General features: G+C 43.0%; 1 protein-coding gene across 1 annotated transcript in view; it reads right to left on the bottom strand.

Annotated features, from left to right (window-relative positions):
- The window catches only part of Slc9a9 (solute carrier family 9 member A9), a 576,880-nt gene that overhangs the window by 100,771 nt on the left and 454,736 nt on the right, over positions 1-21,373 (bottom strand). The window contains exon 13 of the mRNA XM_052187635.1: positions 8,987-9,038. Within this exon, the coding sequence (XP_052043595.1) occupies positions 8,987-9,038 (52 nt within the window). The remainder of the gene's footprint in view (positions 1-8,986; positions 9,039-21,373) is intronic.

The following is a 21,373-nucleotide window of genomic DNA, read 5'->3' on the forward strand; positions in this document are numbered from 1 at the left end:
TGTTGGAGTAGGGGTGGCCTTGTTGGAGGAAGTATGTTAATGTGGGGGTGGCCTTTGAGATCCTCATCCTAGCTGACTGGAAGCCAGTCTTTTCCTAGTAACCTTCAGATGAAGATGTAGAACTGCTTCCACTAGCAACCTTCAGATGAAGATGTTGGACTCTCAGCTCCTCCCAAACCATGCCTGCCTGGATGCCGCCATGTTCTTGCCTTGATAATAGACTGAACCTCTGACCTGTAAGCCAGCCCCAATTAAATGTTGTCCTTATAAGAAAAAAAATTAAAAAAACCAAAAAAACAAAAAGAAGATGTAGAACTCTCAGCTCCTCCTGCAACATCTCTGCCTGGATACTGCCATGGTCTTGACTTGATGATAAGGGAGTGAATCTCTGAACCTGTAAGTTAGACCCAATTAAATGTTGTCCTTATAAGAGTTGTCTTGGTCATGGTGTCTGTTCACAGCAGTAAAACCCTAATTAAGACACTAGGCAAACACACTTTCAGAATATGTAATGGCGTGCCATGTGGGATGACTGGTATCACAGATGTAACAGGACTTAGTGACTGAGTAATCTGCAGCAGATAATGATACAGTCAACTACAGATGAAGTAGAGTCCATAATGAGACACCCAAACTGGTCATTGATAGAAACAAACTTTGAAATAACTCAGGTATTAGAATTAATAGGCAAAGCCTTTAAGACAGCTATGAAAAAAAGATGCTGGAGAATTTAAACAAATTGATGTAACAAATACAAAATGAAGACTTTAGAAGAAAAATGTGGGCTATAAGAAACAAAAGAAAGAAAGAAAAGAAAAGAAAAGAAAGGAAGATTCCAGAAAAAAGGGTGTATAATACCTAGAAAGAGAACTTTATTGGCTTAAGGACTGTCTAGATGCTGCAGAATAAATTGGTATTGAACTTGAAAAGAGATATAGATTAAGCCATCCAACTTATAGAAGATAGTGAGACAAAATTTGAATATTAGAAAAGTACCTATATGACATTAAAAATAACCATGTATAAAGTGGTTTAACCTTCTATGACTGGAATACATGGAGGGACCAGTGAACATAGAAAGAAGAATGTTTAAGAAGACAGTAACTCAATTTTATAAATTAGATTATGAGCAACTCCATAGAGACCCAAGAAACTCAGTGAAACTGGATTAGGATAAATTTAAAGAACAATACATCATAGTCAGACTTCTAAAACTGAAAATAAAAAATCTTAAAACAGATTAAATTATGTTTGGTATCTTAATTAGGATTTCCATTGCTGCAACAAAACACCATGATCAAAACTCTTTTACTTCACCATTGCTGTTCATCACCAAAGTAAGTCAAGCCAGGAACTCAAGCAGGGCAGAATCCTGGAGGCAGGAGCTGATGAAGAGGCCATGAAAGGGTGCTGATTACTGGCTTGCTCAGCTTGCGTTCTCATGGACCTCAGGACCACCAGCCAAGGGAAGGCACCACACAATGGGCTGGGCTCTCCTCACTAATTAAGAAAATGCCTTATTGCTGGATGTCACAGAGGTTTTTCCTCAACCAAGACTTCTCTCTGATGACTCTAGCATGTGTCGATTTGACAGAACCAGCTAGAACATTCAGCAAAATAAAATAAATTCTACTGTTTCATGAAAAATAAGGGCTTGAAGGCAAAAGGATACAATTTTGAAAGTGTTAAACTGAGTTCTATATTTAGTGAATTTCTCAAGTATATGAGGCAGTATTGGCCAAACTGTGAAGGAGAACCAGGCAAGCCTCTAAAGGGTGCAAATTGCACCAGTAACAGGCATAGTGAGCAGATTAAAATAAAGAACTAACTTGACATAGTTGACATTTGTGTGCATGTGTCTGGGGCGTGTGTGTGTGTGTGTGTGTGTGTGTGTGTGTGCATGTGAGAACTAATACATGCAGGTATGCATATCTCATGGACGGAGGGCAGAAGTTGATGACCGACTCTGCCTTATTTTCTGAGATTCTCTGAATGTGGAACTCACTGAGTCATCTAGGCTGGCTGGCTAATGACAGCAACCCTCCTGTCACTGCTTCCGCAGCACAGAGCTTACAGACACATATCTCCATGGCTGGCTTGTTTATGTGGGTGCTGAGGACCTGAAACCCGACACTCATGCTTTCTTTAACCAGCCTTTTATTTTGAGTGAGACTCTCATTGTAGCCAGAGATGACCTTGAACTTTTAATCCTCCTGCTCCTACCCCTTAGGTGCTAGAATTACACGCATGTAATGCAATTCCAAGTTTGTGCACTACCATATATTGAATCCATGCCTTTAGCTGTGCACTTCAACAACTGACCTACATCATCTCTCCAATGATTGACACCTCTGTAATAGTATAGCAACTATATTCTGCAGTTGTTGAGTGTGCTATTGGAACAGTTGCTGGAAGATACATCTTTTAAAGTACACAAGGAATGTTTACAAAGATGGGCCAATCACAATTATAAAATAAAGCCATACATGTCCAAAAGATTAAAATGTTATCTATTATGAAATGGAATCTCTTTACCATAGCCCAAATGATCTATATGGCAGATCAATTATGTAAAAGATCCCAATTTCTCATCTCTCACCATGTCAGTGACATTTCCAATGATACCTGATGGTACTTTTTGCCAAAGAAGAGTTGCCTATTTATCTCTTTTCTAGGATGTCCTCGGAACTCCCTTGGAGGAATAGAATGTAGCAGCAGTGCCGGAATATTAGAACTGAAGCTAGCCCCAAGAAACATTACATGCTTTCTCTTACATTCTTACTCTCTGTCTTTGCCAGTAGAATGGTGTTCCCAAAGTAGCACACAACAGAAGGACTCCTATTGCACACTTCTTAGATTCTGAGTGTGTCACCCAGCATTAATGTGGTGATGGCTAATCACACAAGCTGGCTTCTGCCCCTATCTCTTACAGACTCATAGCCTCTAATGTTCCCTGTGGCTATTCCAGATGTAGCAGCATCATTTCTATTCATTACACAGACTGTGAATGTTCCTTCCTTTGGGATTTTGTCCTATATGGAATGTTTCTTCTTTAGACCTCTACAGGAACAAGAGTTTTAGACAGGAAGCTCTTGTAGGGAGGAATTAAGAAGCATTGAATAATGGGCGGAGAGCATAGAGCCTACTCCACTGTAACTGAATGTTGACATTCTGTGTAGAGTGTAGATGACTTCCTCGACAACGGAACAAGGCTTTTAGCTTAGTGGATATGAGAGAAGGGGAGGATTCCATGTGGAGATAATCAAGCAAAGGATGGGGACTGTGCTCTAGGCCTTTGAAATGAGGATCCACTTATGAACTTGCTTGGTAGAACTGGCAAGTTAGACTCATTGACAAAGTGACTAGCTTCAATGTCAATGGTAAGGGAGACTTTGTACAGACCAGGCTAGTACCCAAGGAGGACTGCCAGGATGCATGGCTTTGGCTCTCACTCCTGGCTCAACACATCCCGGGTTGGCTATCTTGGGAGGATTCCTTTAGAAAATGTTCACATTCTCACTTTTACAGAGGGCTATAGTGATACACATCCTGATTGGGCAAAGTAAAAATTGAAGATGATTTATCTTGTATGTAAAATGTGTAAAATTGTTCCTTAGGTTGTACCTGCCACCACCTTCCTCAGTGTTATCTCTGCCTTCTAGAACACGAAGCTAAAGGACCTGCTGCTAAGAAAAATATGTGGATGTTGGCCCTGTGGTGTAAATATGCTAGTGTGGAGTTTGCCTTTGGGTATGTATGACATAGGTAAGTGTTACAAACAAAAATGCCAATGTCAGCCAAGGGGAAACCCAAGGAATTCACTTAGGGATATTCATTTTTTTTTAAATCAAGATAGTTTTAGTTACAATGTGGCAATAAAAACTCTCATCTGGGACATATCAATTTCTGAGTCTAGTATTCTATTCCTGAAACATTTGTGGGGTGTTGTGTGTGGAATTTACATCCCATGAAAACCAATGCCAACTGTAAAGAAAGCAATGAAGTGAATACACAAGAATGTTCAATGCTAAGTGTGATGGCTCTAGGTGGATCTCATTGTTTTATTGTTAACAATTTTATTAGGAGTATTTGAAAACATAAACAATGAAAAGGTAATTCATAAGTAATGAACCAAATAACCCTACCTTTAACTAATTAGTCTCTCTCCTCCTCCCTCCCCCACATCACCATGGACCCACCTATGACTCTGAGCTCTGCAGCTCTGGTGGATCAGTGATAAGAAGTGTCATTTGTGCAGAGGAACAAATACCTCTATTCTGCACCAGTAATTGCAGGTTTCAAAGGTATTCAAGGTGATGGCTTTCGGAGACTTGGCAGACAAGGGTTTGCTCACTGTTCTTACGCCCTTCACATATGACAGACATTTCTCTGTGTCTCTGCTTAGCATGAGTCTCTCTGGGTGAGAAGTCTTATCTTTAAGTCCCCACTGGTCACTTACTGCAGGCATCCCTCTGCACCCCTCAGGACCTTCTACAGCCGGGCTTGGACTGTCTGGAGCCACAGTAATCAGAACCAAGTCACCAAGGTTATACCCACACAGAATGGCCAAGCAAAACCAGGCCGTCAGGAAAGGGACTGACTACAGGAAGTAATAGAAAAGTGCAAGCTAATATTTCAGAGAAACCTTACAGAGGCTAGCACTGTGTTAAAAAGAAAGTTATGTTAGTAAATGACAAAAGTAATAGATGACAGAGTGGGATAAGGAGAAAGGAAAACCTTCCGAGCTTGAGAAACTGCTGAGCATGCCTATCACATGCAGAGTAAGACGAATCACCACCGTGGCTCAGGTACTGGCCCTGCTCACCACTCCCAGCTCACCTATCTACGTCTGCCTTGGTCACTCACCTCCAGCCACACTGGCCTGCCCAGGGCTCTGCCTGGCTCACACCAATCAATCCACTGACTTGGAACCTGCGTCCTTGCTGTGCCCTCTGACTGGACCACTGCCTTCATTTCCACTTGGCTCGCTTCCACCCACTTCAGTTTTCTATCAAATGGCACTTTCATAGTTCTGCCCTACATAGCCAATGACCTCTCCTCTCCTCCCTTCTGCACCCCCTCACCTGCTTTATCGTTTTCTTTTTCTAAACTCGCAACCTTTACATACTATGTTTTTCTGATAGGTGTTCCTCCTTGGAGCAGAAGTTCTATATGGGAAAAGACTTCAAAATAGTAACAGTTGAACTCTCTGCATAGCAGCTTAGTATTTGACAGGTGTGGGGTCAATGACTACTTACGTGAATACACACATATCTGGTAAAATGGGATGTTTTGGAACAAAATTACTTGGATTTAAATTCTACCTTTGCCTTCTCTGTGCCTTTGGTCATTTTATCTAACTTCTCTGTAGAGTTTGCTTGCTTGTAGATGGGATGATACATAGTACCTGTTCAGGGTTATCTCTGAAACTGGGATAATGTATATTATATGCTTAAAATAGTATTAAAAACCATAACCAGCATTCAATGGGAAGATTGTGACAGACTGATGAAAAGGGAAGAGAAGGCCTGCGGAGTCCTCTTAAGTGCTGGGAATTTCCATCATAGGCAGGAGTTGTACTCCAGAGACTTTACCTACCTCACAAAGGCATGCTTCCAAGAACAGGGAAGCAATTGTAAGGAAAACTATCTGGGGGTCAGGGAAAGGAAGCGCTGTTTGTTTTTCAAACATGAGTGAGAGATACATACAGCAGCTCCCATTCTTAGAGCAGCAAAGTCACAGTGTGTATTTAAAGCAAAATGGTTGCATTTGGTGCATGGTTTGCAAAGTTTCTGAGCCTGGCACAATAAAGAATGTCCTGTCACGTATTGCAAAGGTACTTCCAGCTTATAGCCCACAGGTATTCCCTACAAACTAAGGAGGTTGAAATTTCTTTATAAGCAGCTGCATTTAATCATACATGCTTAGCATTGACTTTGAGACTGCATAGTCAGGAATGGCTGTAAGTAATTTAAACATTTTTAGCTTTTCATTAGGAACTGCTGTTGTGGTTAGCCAGCACAGAGATTATCCTACTTATTAATCTCGTTAATTTAACCCTTGTTTAATAAATGCAAAGTAATTAGGGACATAGTCTTGCTAAAAATCACTTATGCTTGGCATCAATAAATACGGATGACAAGTAAGGCATTGCCAGGCCAAAAAAAAAGGACAGCAGAGAGCATCTTGACAGAAGGCTCACCAAGTACCAAGCACACTTCGCCCAGGTTGAATGGCAGCTCCCCGGGTCCCGTGGCCAATCACTTCTGGTGGGAGTCACTGCTTCACGTACTTGGCACGAAGGGAACAATCACTCCAACCTCTTCCTGAATGGGTTTTGCTATTTGCTAGCTTTGCTAGCTAAAGAACATGGTGGAAAAGGGATGCCCAGAAGAATCCCCTGAAAGTTATTTGTAAGCCACCCCACCACAGCTCCCCCAGGAGCATGGAATTTAAACTGGGAGTGGCTGAACATGGAGAGAGCCCTTCTTTGCCCTCTCCAGGAAGCTCTGGGTGGATGGCTTGGTTAGAAGCAGTAAGGACCACTCTTTACACCACCAGGGCAGGGATACGCTTTGTGTCCTCTAAGGATAAGGATTTAGTATGTGACTGGTTATTTCCTTTTTCTGCCAGGTGCCTTTAGGTACCAGAATATTCATCTGTAGTTGGAGCACAGCAAGGATGGAGGCCCTGCAAGCTGCCGATTTGGATTCTCTTTACCCCTGTGCGTTTACTTTCTGTTCTGATTATTATTCTACTGAACTCTAAAACACATAATTATTTAATGTAGTGAGGTGATGAGTCTAAAATCTTTTATAAGTCAAGTTTGGTATGTTTTAATGGTGTGTGTGTGTGTGTGTGTGTTAAATGTATATGTATCTGAGTATGCTAGCTTATATATGTGAATGCCTGTGGGGGCCAGAGGTTGATATCGGATGTCTTCCTCTATTGTTTTCTGGGCTAATGCTTTTCTCAGCCTGCCACTCTCAGAGCTCTTTGCTCCAGCTAGGCTGGCCAGTCAGTGAACCCCAGAATTAGCCCGTTCCCATCCCTACCCATCCCTGGATTACAGCTGTGCACTTCCAAGTCCAGTTTTTATATGGGCGCTGAAGATCTGAACTCGGGGCCTCTTGCTTGCACAGCAAGCACCTTACCCACTGAGCCATCTCCCTAGTCCTAAGGTTTTTTTTTTTGGGTTTGGTTTTTTTTTTTTTTTTTTTTTTTTGAGGGTTTCTCTTTATAGCCCTGGCTGTCCTGGAACTCACTCAGTGGACCAGGCTGGCCTCGAACTCAGAAATCCGCCTGCCTCTGCCTCTGCCTCCCAGAGTGCTGGGATTACAGGCGTGCGCCACCACCGCCTGGCTTTTTTGTTTGTTTGTTTGTTTGTTTGTTTCTTTTGTGACAGCCTGCTGAGGCAAACATCATTATCATTCACTTTGGACAGACAGGGAAGGTGAAACTCCAAGATGTAAAAACTTTTCCAAGACCCAAATGTCACATGTTGTTCTCTTTCTATGTGGCACAATCTTATTTGTAAAAATTAAAAAAAAAATACCTTTCATTATGGTAATATCTCCAGGTAAGAGTCATTGCTGAACTAACAGTGGTGAACTTTATATTAAAGTGTTGTATGAAAAAGCTAAAATATGTTTAAAGTTTAAAAATGATTCAGGTCAGGAGGAAATTTTACCAATAATTATATGTGGTTATAAAATTTTAGGGCATTAGAGGAAGGCAAAGAAATTTCTTTGATGACTTTTTAAAATTCTGTCTTGTAAAGAAAGAGGTACATGAAGAAGACAGAATTTAGATGAAGGTTTTGATTCAAGGTCAGAGAATAGATTATTTGACCTATGGTAGATGAAAATGTTTCTGAAAACTCAGCCACAGCCAGACCTTCCGCACTACTCATTACAGCCCCCGCGATGGCTTTGATTCTGTCTCTAAGGTCATCAAGCTGGCCCCAGTCCTAATATTCCAGGCAGCCATGCTGTGCTTTGTCCCGCACTGATGCTGTTCCCTGGGCAATCAGCCTGGGAAAAGAGCACCTATGGCCCCGGAACACATGTGGTAACCATGTTCATAGAACACAGGAGTCATGTTCATTACAAACCTCATTCCTCAGCCTTCTCTGCAGAACAGGGCTCTTCCTACTTTTTATGTCCAACCCAGGGAACGTGGCCTCTTGCCTAGGAATGCCAGCGGGCTGTGGTACATGGTTGGTAAGAGGGAGAAACCCTTACTATCAAAGCAGGGGTTGTCCTCTAATCCAAACACGATCAAAACACAGTTTATCAAGCAGTGCCCTATATTGACCACATTACTCTGATCATGTCTGCAGACTTCTGATTATAGCAAATAGGGAGGATTTTCACATATTTGTCCTTTGGTTTTAAGGTGAGTGACCACATAAGGAATGACTAAGGCAGTATCACTAATGGCTGATCCTACCTTGATGGCAGATTCAAAACTAGGTTTGGAGAACAATTCTCCTCTACTCAAAAAACTTAGCACATTATTCTGAGCAACTTCCTCAAAGTCTTTTTGGGTCTTTGTAGATACTGGCTGTTCAATTAGGTCAGGAATGGATCAGCTACATTGTTTCTCTGTCTCTTGTATGTTTCATGATTTCTGAACACCAGATCTGATGAGGAAGGCATCCAGGAGAGACAGGGCCATCTGTTGTCTGCTGAACCTGCTTTGATGGAGTCCACTAAGATCAATGGGCTAGCAGCTGGGCGGGAGGCACCACAAGGAGTCTCATTCTTAGGGTTCTAATCTAGATCCTGTACTGTGGTTTCAGGATTCTTGGTATCCCAAGAGGTGTTAGTGAGTTGGCTCTGAGCATTCACATATTAAACATGAATTCCTAGGCGCTGTCAGCAGAAGCACCCCTTTTTAGAAATAGTTCCCCTGCTATGTGCTCTAGAAGCTTGGATGAGCCACGGACCAGTCCATGTTTTATCCATGACTTTATCTAACTTGCCTGCTGTGAGGAGGGCTCTTCCGTCAGGTTTTCATCCAGGTCCACACCAACTCTGTTAAAACAAAAACAAAAAGAGCAGATAATCGTAAGTGCCCTTCTGCTGAGGAGATGAGACCTTGAGCACTACTCACATCACCAGGTGACCTAAACACAAGGTAAATGTGGGCAAAGGTTTGGTGAGAAGACCATCTGGCTTCCTTAGAACTAGAAGTCCCGATAGACCGATCAGAGGGAGGAGGCCTTGCGCAGGTGGGCTCGGCACAGCAGGAGAGAGAGAGAGGTGGGGGAGGAGAGCATCCATCGCTACTGGTTTTCAGTACAGGAGCAGGGCCCAAGAACTTGGGATCAGAGCCATCATGAGAAGGGCCTCTGTAGCCTCAAAGCCAGGGCTACCGCACAGGATTTGCTGAGCAAACTGTCTTAGAATCATGGGTCCCTGGCCTGGGAGCAGGGTGCTCTAAGGCAGAGAAAATCAAACATTGTCCAGATTTATGTGGGTTATCTGCAAAGAGGGTCTAGGTTCCAGGGCTTTAACATTATAGAATTTGGGGGGGGGGCGGCTGTTTTTTTTTATGGAAATAATATAGAAGACGATTCTCTAGAAAAGGAGAAATCACAGAAATTTTGTAAACTAGTAAATGCAACTAATATTATCACAAAATAATAACAATAACAATATCATCATCACCATCACAATGTTTTGATTCACTGTTCTGGCACACCTCTAAAATCACCTTCTGTGTTGTAAACTTTGTTTAGTTTCCTGCATCTGATAATGCTTTTACATGAGGATAGAAAGAAAAAGAAGGGAATCTTCCCCAGCAGCAAGACTGAAATTCGTGATAACCAGGAAGAAATAAAGCATGCTTTCTTACCCAGACTGCCTTGCGCCTTGCAGCACTGTCATGCTAATCTGCCGAATGCAAGATTCCTGATAAATTTCACTTCATGCAATTTCCATAAACAATGTACAGTGCACTGATCTCTCCCCGCACCTCCTTACTGAATACATTTCAGCATTTCCATTTTGACAGGCATCAAAGAGAACTGAGTTTTCATTTTCCAGAATTGCTTCTGGCTCTGTGTATCTCATTCCTTGTGCCCACCCCTCCCAATACCCACAGGCCTTTGCTGTCAGGTGCCAAGGGATATGTCGACATTTATTGCAGCCTTTACGCTAAGTTCCTACTCCAGGACGACCAGCAGGGACTTGCACACACAGAGGCCACTGGGGCTCTTATAAAGGGATCCTACTCACTGTGCATGAAATACATGCTCTCCCCAGCTGCTCCTGGGCTGGATCTCCACAGCCATCCTATCAGAGGAAACTGAGGGCGAGCGGGGAGCTTAGTAGACGAAAACAGTTCAATCTGTGTTTAAAACATACTTCTCTCCCAAAGCTTACAGAAACACAGACCCTGGGAACACCATACTGGGGTTCTTCCCAGGGTTCCGGAAAAGCCAGAGCAAGTGAGGGGTCCTGATGACTGCATTTCCTCTCCCACAGAGTGAGCCCCCTGGGTTGGGGGTGCTCTAGGAGCGTGGGAGGAAGCTGGTGAGTGGGCGGTGCTTAAGTCAGGCTCCCGCAGAGCCCTGCAAAGGCAACCTTTAACAGATCAGCCTCTACTGCTCTCAAATCTCTCTTCAGTCATCCTCCAGGCATCTGGTTGGGGGCAAAGACTGAGCTGGAAGCCCTCAGAGCAATGAGCTGGTGACAGGACAACAGCCACGGAGCAAAGGAAGCCTGTTTGAAAGTCCTGCAAATCAGGATGCCCCTGTGTGAGCACCCAGAAGGAGCGGCTCTTTATTGTCTCAATCTGTGGCATTCGGGCTCGTGGTGAGGGCTTCGAGTGGACTAGCATTTGATTCTCCACAGTAGAGTAGGGAAAAGGTTTTCAATTATTTCATTTAAGAAGTAGAAAAGGGCACATGCGGTGTGTGTGTGGGGGGGGGGGGGGCGTGCTAAGAAGAAGCGTCAGTCAAAAAGGTAAGAGGGAGAAAAGGAGAGGAAAGGGAGGTCAGAAGGGACTGGAGTGGGGGATGGGTGAGAGAGCAGAAGGGAATTAAGCTAAGACCCCCCCCCCCTGTCAAGTCAAGTCCAGTGCAGGCAGTGGCCACAGTGAGTGTGTGTGTGTGTGTGTGTGTGACCACAGGGGTTCCACGTATCTCCGGAGGTCCATGCTGCCCCATTTTCCTGGCACTTGGATGCCCTCACTCTAGATTGGTAGTGTCTCTTTCTGCTCCTGCAGGAAATTTCTTTGAGGCTCCATTTCAACAAGGAAAGGTCCAACCTGTTCCCCGGCTGCTGGGCACCCTGGTGGGCTGCAGATTGAACCGAGATCCCCAAGCATCAATTGCTGTACCACTTTGAGGCCTTTTCTAGTGCTCTGCTTGAAACACGGGAGAGAACAGACACGAAATTTCCTAAGAAACCCAGCTATTAAAGAGGCAGCACTGAGGTTTTTTTCGCCAAAATTTAAGCATTTCTCCCCACAGCAATCAAAGCAGACACTTGTAATCCCAATTATTCAGGCAGCCAGATGGAACTGTGGAAAGATGGCAGCTGATGAAGGGCTTTGGCTTCCTGTGTGCAAAGTACCTCAGAGGTCTGGGTGGGAAGAACAAAACGCAGCCCCACCCCACCTCAGACCACTTCCGGCAGGAGGAGATCTGTTTCCGGCCAGGTTGCTGAGGGTCTTGGCCTAGCAGTGGCTTGAAGAAAGACAGGAGGCCGCACTTGAGAGCCACTTGCCTTTAGGGGCAGCCGTAGTGAGCACTGGGGGAGCGAATAGAAATGGCTCCACATGTATTTAGTTTGGAAGGTTTAAGGAAAATTCAATTTAGGGGGAAAATGGGGTAGTTAACTGCCACAAGGTGACAGAATAAGAAATACCAACCATTTGAGACTTCGGCAATTCTTGATTTAAAAAAAAAAATCTTGCCAAAATATATTGCTTGGCTTCCTGCCTCCTTAAACGCAGGGTGCTAGGGTGTTCTGTGCTTAACTAGAGGGCTCACTATCGCCCTTGGTCCCATAAAACATAATGCTTGCCACTTCATAATGATTTCTGAGAGGTGTGTGAACCTCTTTATGACCACATTAAATGTCCCCTAACTGCTATTATTTTTTTTTAAATCTGCCAATTAGAATCTCTTGATTTCCTGGCTGCCACAATAATGTGTTAGCATATTTTCTCTGTGTCATGTCCCCCACCACAACACCACTTTTTATTTAGTGGGACTAATCGCCTGATAATTAAACTAGGCATGTTTTTATTTTTAGGTTTATTATATAATAACAAACTGCAAACATGATAGAAGGGCTCACAGATAGACTCAGTTCTCCTTACCACACCCCACACAGCCTCAGCTTAACCCCCTGATGTCTCTAAGGGTAGTTTTCTGTCTTTTTCTTGATTGTTGTAGGTGATAGTGGATATTGACATGCCTGGCGCCCTCACACAGCATCCCCGGGGCTATGCAAACATCCCGACTGTTTTTGTATCACTCACTGCTCTGTTTTAGGAAGCAAGTCAGAATGTGAAAGAAACATATTTTCGGGATAAGCTTGCACCCACTCACTTTTATGTATTCAAGATCACTTATACCCATGGGTTTGGGAGGGATTGTAGAAACAAGACACGATGTCACCCCAGTGTGTGTACACCCACATGTATGCACTGCAGATCTCCAAGTGAAATCAAGGGGTTTATGGGGTGAAGTCCAGCCTGCTTAAGCGATACTCAGGATTCTTTGACACTACTCCCAGTGTGTCAAGGTTTCCCTTCTGCCAATCTGACCTAATGCCTCATGTCTGTCTGTTAACTCGACGTCATTCCTAAGTCAGTAGCTGATCCTGCCTCTGAGCTATAACCTTGTCCTGCTTCCCTCATGCCTTTCTCATGACCCGCCTTCTTCCCTCCCATCTCCTGGCTTATTGTTCAAACCACACCTGCTGCCTCTGGGCATCTGTGAGGTCTTCTTTCTCCAACGTCTCTCTTCTCTTTCCTTCTGTCTCTATGGCTCCCCTGCCAGGAGGCCTTCGTAGGTCTTAGATTCCTTCCTAAAAGTTTCACTCTCTCTGAAAAGTATTTCTCCTGGTATAGTTCCTGTGTACACCTGAGCTCACTTTGCTTTGTCTGTGGTGACCTTGCCTTACCCTCTGTTCACCTGCATGGCTGCACTGAGGTGACACTACAGGACAAGCTAGGGCTCTGTATTGTTGGCCAGTCCTTACTGGAGCCCAGTGACTCCAGGGCCACTCTCAGCTGTTGATGTATCAGTAAAATCCAGCTGGGAAGAGGGATGGTGTGAAGCCATACTGCCTGGGCTCTGAAACATAGGTCTACTTGTCATTGTGCATGGTCTGGACCATGCACAGTGTCTCTATTTAGTTTCCTTGTTAGTACAAAGGGAATAATAATACAATGGGACTTCATGAAGTGATTATAAACAGTGTTTAGCTTAGAACCCAGTGCATAGAAGGCTCTAAATGTTATCTACAGCTGCAGCTGGGTGGTGGTGGTGCACGCCTTCAATCCCAGCACTCTGGAGGCAGAGGCAGGCAGACCTCTGTGAGTCCAAAGGCAGCCTGGTTTATAGAGTAGTTTCCAGTCAGCCAAGGCTCCACAGAGAAATCCTATGTTATCAGATGATGTTGACATTAATTTTTATTATTATCAGCATTTCCTGTCAGAAGCACCAGGGTTCAGACTTGCCACGCCTGTTGCTTACCTGTGTCTCTGGACAAACCCTCAGGTCCTGCACTGAGACATCCCAGAATTTATATCAACAGCCACAGGCCAGTGCACAGCTGGACTAAAGGGTATCACTTCTGTGTACTTTTATCAGTTGGGATCTTTGTAAGAAATACATATGATTTATTGATAGAGGGGGAGATAAGATATAGGGTAGAAAGAAGAATGGGGAAGAGCTGATCAGGAAGAAAGCAGGAAGGTGAAATGGAAACACTCAGAAGAAAGAGAAAAGGCTTCATGGTGAGGAAAAGGTGCAGGAGGCGGATAGAGCGGAAGCAAAGGCGGCCGCAGAGGAAGGCGGCCAAGAGCAGATGTGCCCAAGGCACAGACGGCCAAGGCGTTATCAAAAATGGAGAGACGAAGGAAGAGCCAGCAAAGGACTAAAAAGCAGCTAAAAAGTATGGCTAAGATTTTATATGACATTTTGCATTCTTGATGTACTTTTTAATTCTAAGTAAGTGGAGTGCTTCCTCTGTGGCATTCAGATGGAAATGAGAGTGAGGTCCGCACACATTCCCAGCTGTGCCCTCCAACATCTCACTCTGGGTTCCTCATTTACACCGAGCATCCAGCTCCACTTTCAGAGCAAAGGCATCTCTCGTGGACCATAATGCTCCTCCCCTCCCGGTGCGCCTCCATTCTTCGCTGGATTTTATTAGACATATTAAAATCTCTGGGTGCTCTTCTACCCAACTGTAGCCAAATGAATGGTTCAAAGTCGGACTTTTTTTCTTAGCAGGAAAGCAAGCGAAGTGACTAACAAAAGGTTCGCTATTCCCATTAAAGCCAAAAAATTCCTTTCCGATTCTTACCATTTAGAACCTTTGGGGCGGTGAAATATTACTGGGCCTTGGTTTTATTGTGTGAATTCCAGTGCTCTTAGGAACTCTTTTGATTCTTTTGAGCCCACTGCTGATGGGCTGAGAAGGGAAGGAGAAGAAACCATTTCCTCGCAGACCTGCATTTGATGGTTCACTGTTAAAAAGGAGTCTCAGTAAGAGAAGGGCAACTGGATATTGAACACATAAATACAGCTTGACAATGGAGCGGTGTGAGAGGCACCTGCTGATGCTCGGGGACTCTTACGTGGACTGGAGGGCACTAAATGGGGACTACAGTTTGGCACTATACCTCGCTGCTCCCCACATACATGGATTAAATATCACTGGAGTCTATGGATGAGCAAAACTAGTCTAATTTGATAATTAAAATATTTTAACTTGATTTTGGGAGACAAGAAAGTAAATCAAAGTGGCAGAAGCAATTTATATATATATATATATATATTATATATATATATTATATATTATATAATATATAATGTGTGCACACACATACATATATTTACCTTTTTAATTTCAGTATGACCCTGTAGTAAAGAGTTTGGGACATAGAATTTCAAATCTGATATCGCTCATTTATTGCATTTGCAATGTTGAAAGTTTATTTATTAGTATAGTGTACATGTTTTTTGTGTGTTGGCATGGCGATGAATGCGCCACAACATGCATGTAGGGGTCACAGGACAACTCTGTGGGGTTGTTCTCTCTTTCCAGCTTAACATGGGATCCTAGACTCAGACTTAGGCCACCAGGCTTGTGTGGCAAGTGCCTTCACCTCCACGTGTACTCCCTGGCCCCTCCAACACATGTGTAATCTCTTTAAACCTTAATTTTCACAACTGTAAATGGCAGTAAGCAGGGTCCATTTTACAGGCCATTACACACGTTTTAGCTTGCTTTCTGCTACTTTGGTAAACACTATGGCCAAAGGCCATTTGGGGAGGAAATGGTTTATCTGAGTTAAACCTCTGGGTTAATCCCCCAGTGAGGAAAGCCAGAGTTGGAACTCAGAGCAGGAACCTAGAAGAAGGCTGCTAGGTCTTCTTTTTTTTACAACACAGGACCTCCTTCCCAGGGTTGGCACTGCCAATAATGGGCCAACTCTTCCCACATATTCAAGACAATTCCCAAGACACACGGCCACAGGCCAATTTGATCTAGGTATTTCCTCAGCTGGGGCGCCTCCTTTCCCTTCAGCTCTTGCTTGTGTCAAGTTAGCAATAAACACTAAGTAGTTCAACAGGGAAAGAATAAGCAGACACATAAGGTGCACAAAACTCTGGCTGCCACCCAAGAAACAGTCGCAGAATATTAGTTACGCTCTTCTTATTGGGGAGAAATTGATGTACTTTAAATCAAGTGATAAATACAATTTAGGTTAAGACCAAGAATGGATTTTCTGTAAGTGATAGATGCTAAGATACAAAGGTCAATACTAGGGTTCCTGCTATTACTGGCCCAAGATCTATTGGAGAAGAAAAGATCCAGAAAGGAGGAACTGCAGTACAGTGTGGTGTGAGGAGCAGCCCACATGAACAATGGGAACAAGGCACCAATAAAGAGCCTGACGGTTGGAGGCTGGGTGGGAACTCAGTCTGCTTCTTAGAAGAGCAGATCTGATACTGAAAAGTGAAACTGAGGTTTATGGCAAAAGAAGAGGAGGTTGCGAAGAGGGGACTTCAGGCACAGGGCGAGCAAAGGCAATGCAGCATTACGAAGGTTGGAATGTGCTGAACAGCTAGACTGCAGACAGCGCCGCTTTAAGGCACTAAAAGGGTCCGGAGGCTGAATTATAGGGACTCTTTTGCTTGAATGCCGTGTTTAAGAAAACATTAGAAAGATCACAAAGGTCACGGGCCGTGTTTGCAAGACTCCTGGAAAGGGGGGTCATTTACTCAATAGCTTCAATGGTTTAATCAAGAGTTCATTAGGATATAATTTAAGACACAGTTGAAGAAGGGAGACATTTCAGATATGGAGCTAAGCATGTTGGGATACTGAAGGGACATATGACAAACACATGTGGAGATGTCTCTGAATTTCGGCTTAGAGCACCTGAAAGGGTTGCTTCCCTCCCAGACATATTAAAGACAGCAAGCACAGGTGAGAGTCTCCCCAAAGTAACATCATATTGAAAAGCTGAAACTGAAGCTCAGGGTCATAAAGTCAGAGCATTTCTGTTCTAGTGGAACACTGTCCACTCTCCACATTACCAGCTCAGGAGAAATTAGCTCTCCACCTTCCGGTTTCTCCTCTTTGCTTGTCTGAAAGAGAAGTTCAGACCATCAGATAAAGCACAAGGAATAGGCTAGCTAATGGCTTCTTCAAACACAAAGCCAGTGGATTAGAAATTTTATGAAACAGGCTCAGAGGATTGGTTATTAGGCAATCTTAGAGATAAGTGAATATTTTCTGGAAAGATAAGCAACAAATATGAAAAATTTTTGGCTGGGACTGATATGTATAACACATTACAGTGTGGGCTTGCATTCTTGGAAAGTCACAGTCCCCATTCCCTGTGAAGCTGATGGTGGTGGATCATAGGAAGTGTTGAGTCCCTTGGTCAGTCCCTGGGTACAAAACACGACACTACTACTCAATGATTTGTTTTAGAGGACAAGCATGGACTCAGTGTTGAAGGTGGAGCATCAGGAGATATGCAAATGAAGTTGAGGAAGCAAGGGAGGGTCCACAAGTGAAAGAAAGATGTGCTTTGAGCAGAATTGCCTTCTTGGAATGGGCCTATCTATTTGGGCCCTTCTGTTTTAGGTTATACTTCCCAAACCGTGGGACTTGTTCTGTTATCAAACTGAACATGGCCAGATCATTCATGGGACTATTGTGACTTTCCTGCCTTGCTGTTCTGAGCTGCCCACAGAAATCTTTCCCCCCACCCCCAGGGATTATGGAGCTGGGATGGATTCCATAAAACATGGTCAAGCTGAGAAGACTAAGAAAGTCTGGTTTGTTATACTCTGACGATAGAATTTACTGGAGCTGGTCCACAACAGTTATCAAGAGGCATTTGTCATATTCAACATAATCTTGAAGACTTATTAACACTTATTTGTGTAACTCCTCATAAGAAGCTGTTCAGTTTCTTTCTCAGCACAGTGGGGGATTTGAATGGCAACTGTCCCAGATGGCTTTGTGGATATGGCCTTCAAGGGAGACCAGCCAAAGCCTGGCATTTAGAAAGTGCCTGGAAGATAGAGTCAGGCTTATGCCGATTGGTGAAGGCCTTTGTACTCTTGCTTTCTCTGACCGACCTTATAGCTGCGTCTCACTGCTTCTCACCTGGGCCTAAAGCAGATTTTCCGGAGGCTTACCAGCAATAGAATTAGGGGATATGATGACTGGGAAAAGAAGATGTGTTCTGAGCTGAGCCATGTGGCAAAGGTTTAAACCCATCTGCCAACATGGGCGAACGGTTGAGAGATGTATGAGATGCTAAAAATATTATGGTCTTTGAAGAGTAAACTTCAATAAACAAGTGCACGTCACAGACACAAATATATCCTGTGCTTCATGTTTAGCAAAACTTCCTTTAAGGTCAGAGTGCTTAGTTCTGCCAAGAGGTAAGCTAATTTCAAACTATAGATAAGATCAGTTAGAAACCGGATTAAGAATGATTATGCAGACTAATTTATTTTGACCTAAGCCACAAGTGCACTGACACCCTTCGGTGGGAAGACAGATGTAATAGCTTAGCAAGGCAGCTGGCCTTTCTTTCCTCAGGCTTCTCTGTGGGTGCTCTGCCTGAGCAATTAGGGATTTATCAGAGCCAAATGCACATCCCCAGAAAAACCACCCTTTCAAGTGGATTAGCTTGTTTAAATTCTAGTGTGTTACCAGGTGGGGTGTCTTCTCAAAGTCAGGCTGAACATGTTATATGGGAAAAAGACATTTTATTACTGAATACAAAGTAGTCATAGGAGCATGCTTTATGAGTCAGTATGAAACTGAAAGTAGTTGGAAATAAATCCTAGACTATTGGGTATTTTGGGGGAAAGTAGAAATCCTAATGCCTGAAAACCAAGTGACTGGCTCCTCGTCAAACAGATAGGAATAGAAGATAATTTGAAAGGGCATCTTTCTTCCACTTCAAGCCACTTCTAGCCAGAGAGAACATCAAGAAGTGTGGTCTATTCCTGGCTCTCCAGCAATACTGTGTTTGGGACACACTGTGGGTCTGGAGGGAGGGCTAAGAGCATCTCATCTTGGGTGTTTCCCAGCTGCCCTGAAAGCCTGGGAGGAAACTAGAATGGCTACATGCTCTTGCAGTGCAAAGACTGTATCTTCCTGAAAATCACCTGCAGAAACCCAGTGGACTTTGACAAAGAGGTCACATAAATGAATCAAGTACTTAGAGAGTATTAAAGGTCCTTATTTAAGAAAAGTTTGTACAATCAAAGCCAATAACAATCAGGAGATTCTTTTGTCTAGTGATACCCTAGAAGAATCCTTACAGGTAAGTGACAATGCTTTCAAGACTGATGGATGTTTAAGCATTATATACACACATGACAGTTTACATCATTCCAAATAGAAGGTTAAATTCTAGTTCTTTGCCTGGGACCCTGCACCCCACATCAGTGTCCTATTAGTGGGACACGTTTTGAGAAGTAGTTTCTTCAGATCACAACCCTCTCTAAGTGTTAATGTCTAACCTTCCTTCAAACAGCATAAGGTTTTCCGTGTCTCTTTGGAAATTAGGCTTAAAAAGGTAAGGGCTTGACTGAAGTAATTCTTGGGCTTGTGTTCAAAGTATAAGTGCTTGAGTGATTGAGTCAGAAGAATGTGAGGACGAAATCTCGAGGTCACCACAGTTCCTGGGAGATGTTCCCAGAGAGCACTGGAGTAACCCAGGCGAAGGATGGGAAACGAGGCACAACAAGATGTAGCATCGTGATAGCTGGCGCTAGCATGCAAACTAGGCAATCCCGTACACTATATAAAGTATATGAATCTGGGAAAGAAAATCTGAAGTTATCCTGACACCATGTATTTTAGTAATTAGAAACAACAAAAGGAAGAGTTTATAAGTCATCTCTTTAAGTTCGCCATTACAGAGCACTTGCAACTGGGCTCTATGGTAATTTTGTGCCAGGATGTCTGTAGTTGCTGGCCATCCATCACCAACATCCTGCAGATGCTACAGCATTATGAACCATGTGGACCTAAAACAAAAAATAGCCAAAGAAGATTGTTTCACCAACACTAATAAATCACTGAAATTGAAATTAAAATGGCTTTGGGATGAATAATGGCTGCCAAAACCGGTATTTAAACCCATAATTAGAACTAGATTGTGATCCATAATCTCAGCATGGAAAAACTGCAATCTTATTTTCCCTCGAGTTGGTTAACACTTTATAAGACCACATGATGTCATGAATAATTAACATTCAGATTTATGAGGTTTATATACATCATAAATATTTGTTTATTCTTTAAATGAAAAACCTTTTTCCTTAGCCTCATAAGAGTTGCCATAAGTAGTTTTAATATACAACCTTACTTTCGCAAAGAGTAAATAAATATCTTAATTTACAAAGGAAATTGACGGGGAGATAATGGGTAAGTTCAGAAGCTGCTACTGCCATGACTCATCAAAAGAGAAGAAAATAATTTTCATCTCTTGCTGAGCAGGATTAAAATAAATCAACAGAAAAACATAAATTAATAGCAAAATAATATTTTTCTCTGGTTCAAACCAACTGCTGTTCAGTGTGATGTCAGTGTTCGTGCTCCCCGGCCTGACCTTGCAGACGAGAAATTGAATACTCACTCCAAACACTGAGGAATGCATGTGTGGTGCTAGAATAACATTGAAGAATGCACTTCGGTATTAGAATCAATGGTTTCAAATCAGGAATGTGAATCAGGAACTGACGAAAATGTTATTAGGAAGTCATGTTAGAATAGATGAGAGAAGAGAAGATAAAGGAGCGTAGGGACATGGTTCTCGAATTATCACACGATCACAGAAGACGCACAGCGTGGGGGTGGGATCGGCATCAAGTTGGCAGGAAATGAAATAACGAGAGCTAAGTGGATGCTCATGGCTAAGGCTCTGTTCAGGCTTTGCCACCCATCAGTTGAGAAGATCGTGACAGCAGCGTAAGCAGCTGGTGCACGTGAAGAGATGCTGTAACTGACACACTGTGCACATTTACTGAAGGTAAACACCCATGTGAGCCCAGATCAGCTCTTCCTTCCTCTACTTATCCATCCGCGGGATATTGGTGGGAAATAGATCATGACCATGGTTGGTTAGCTGGCTATTTTGGGAACCATGAAAAAAAATATGTTAGTGCATCTTTAAAGTAATTCTGCTGGTTTTCACTAAACCTACGATATCACCAATTACAAGGAAAGTTATTACTTCATGTACTTCCAACAACAAAAAATTACTGCTGATTATATTTAGTATGCCATTAATTGTATTGCACATCTCTATTTCACAAATGTTAAGATGTGAAAATGTGAGTTTGGGATCAGTGCCATTTACTTATAAAATATTCAAAACCCAGGGTTATTCAGCAATGCTTGCTTGTCAGTATACCAGCACTGTTTATTTTATATTTGGCCAGTATATTCAGAGGTCATTGAGGGGAAAAGTCAAAAGACATATTTTAAAGTTTTTATCAGATTATTTAGTGTATGCTTATAGATCAAGGTAATTCATCTTGTTTCTTAATCATATTGGAGACAACTTTCAAGCCACTTGGTAATTAAGCCAGGCTTGAAATGAAATACCCATGGGGTCATGCGGGTGCCGTGTG

The sequence above is a fragment of the Apodemus sylvaticus genome, chromosome 7, assembly GCF_947179515.1.
Source record: "Apodemus sylvaticus chromosome 7, mApoSyl1.1, whole genome shotgun sequence".
NCBI lineage: Eukaryota > Metazoa > Chordata > Mammalia > Rodentia > Muridae > Apodemus > Apodemus sylvaticus.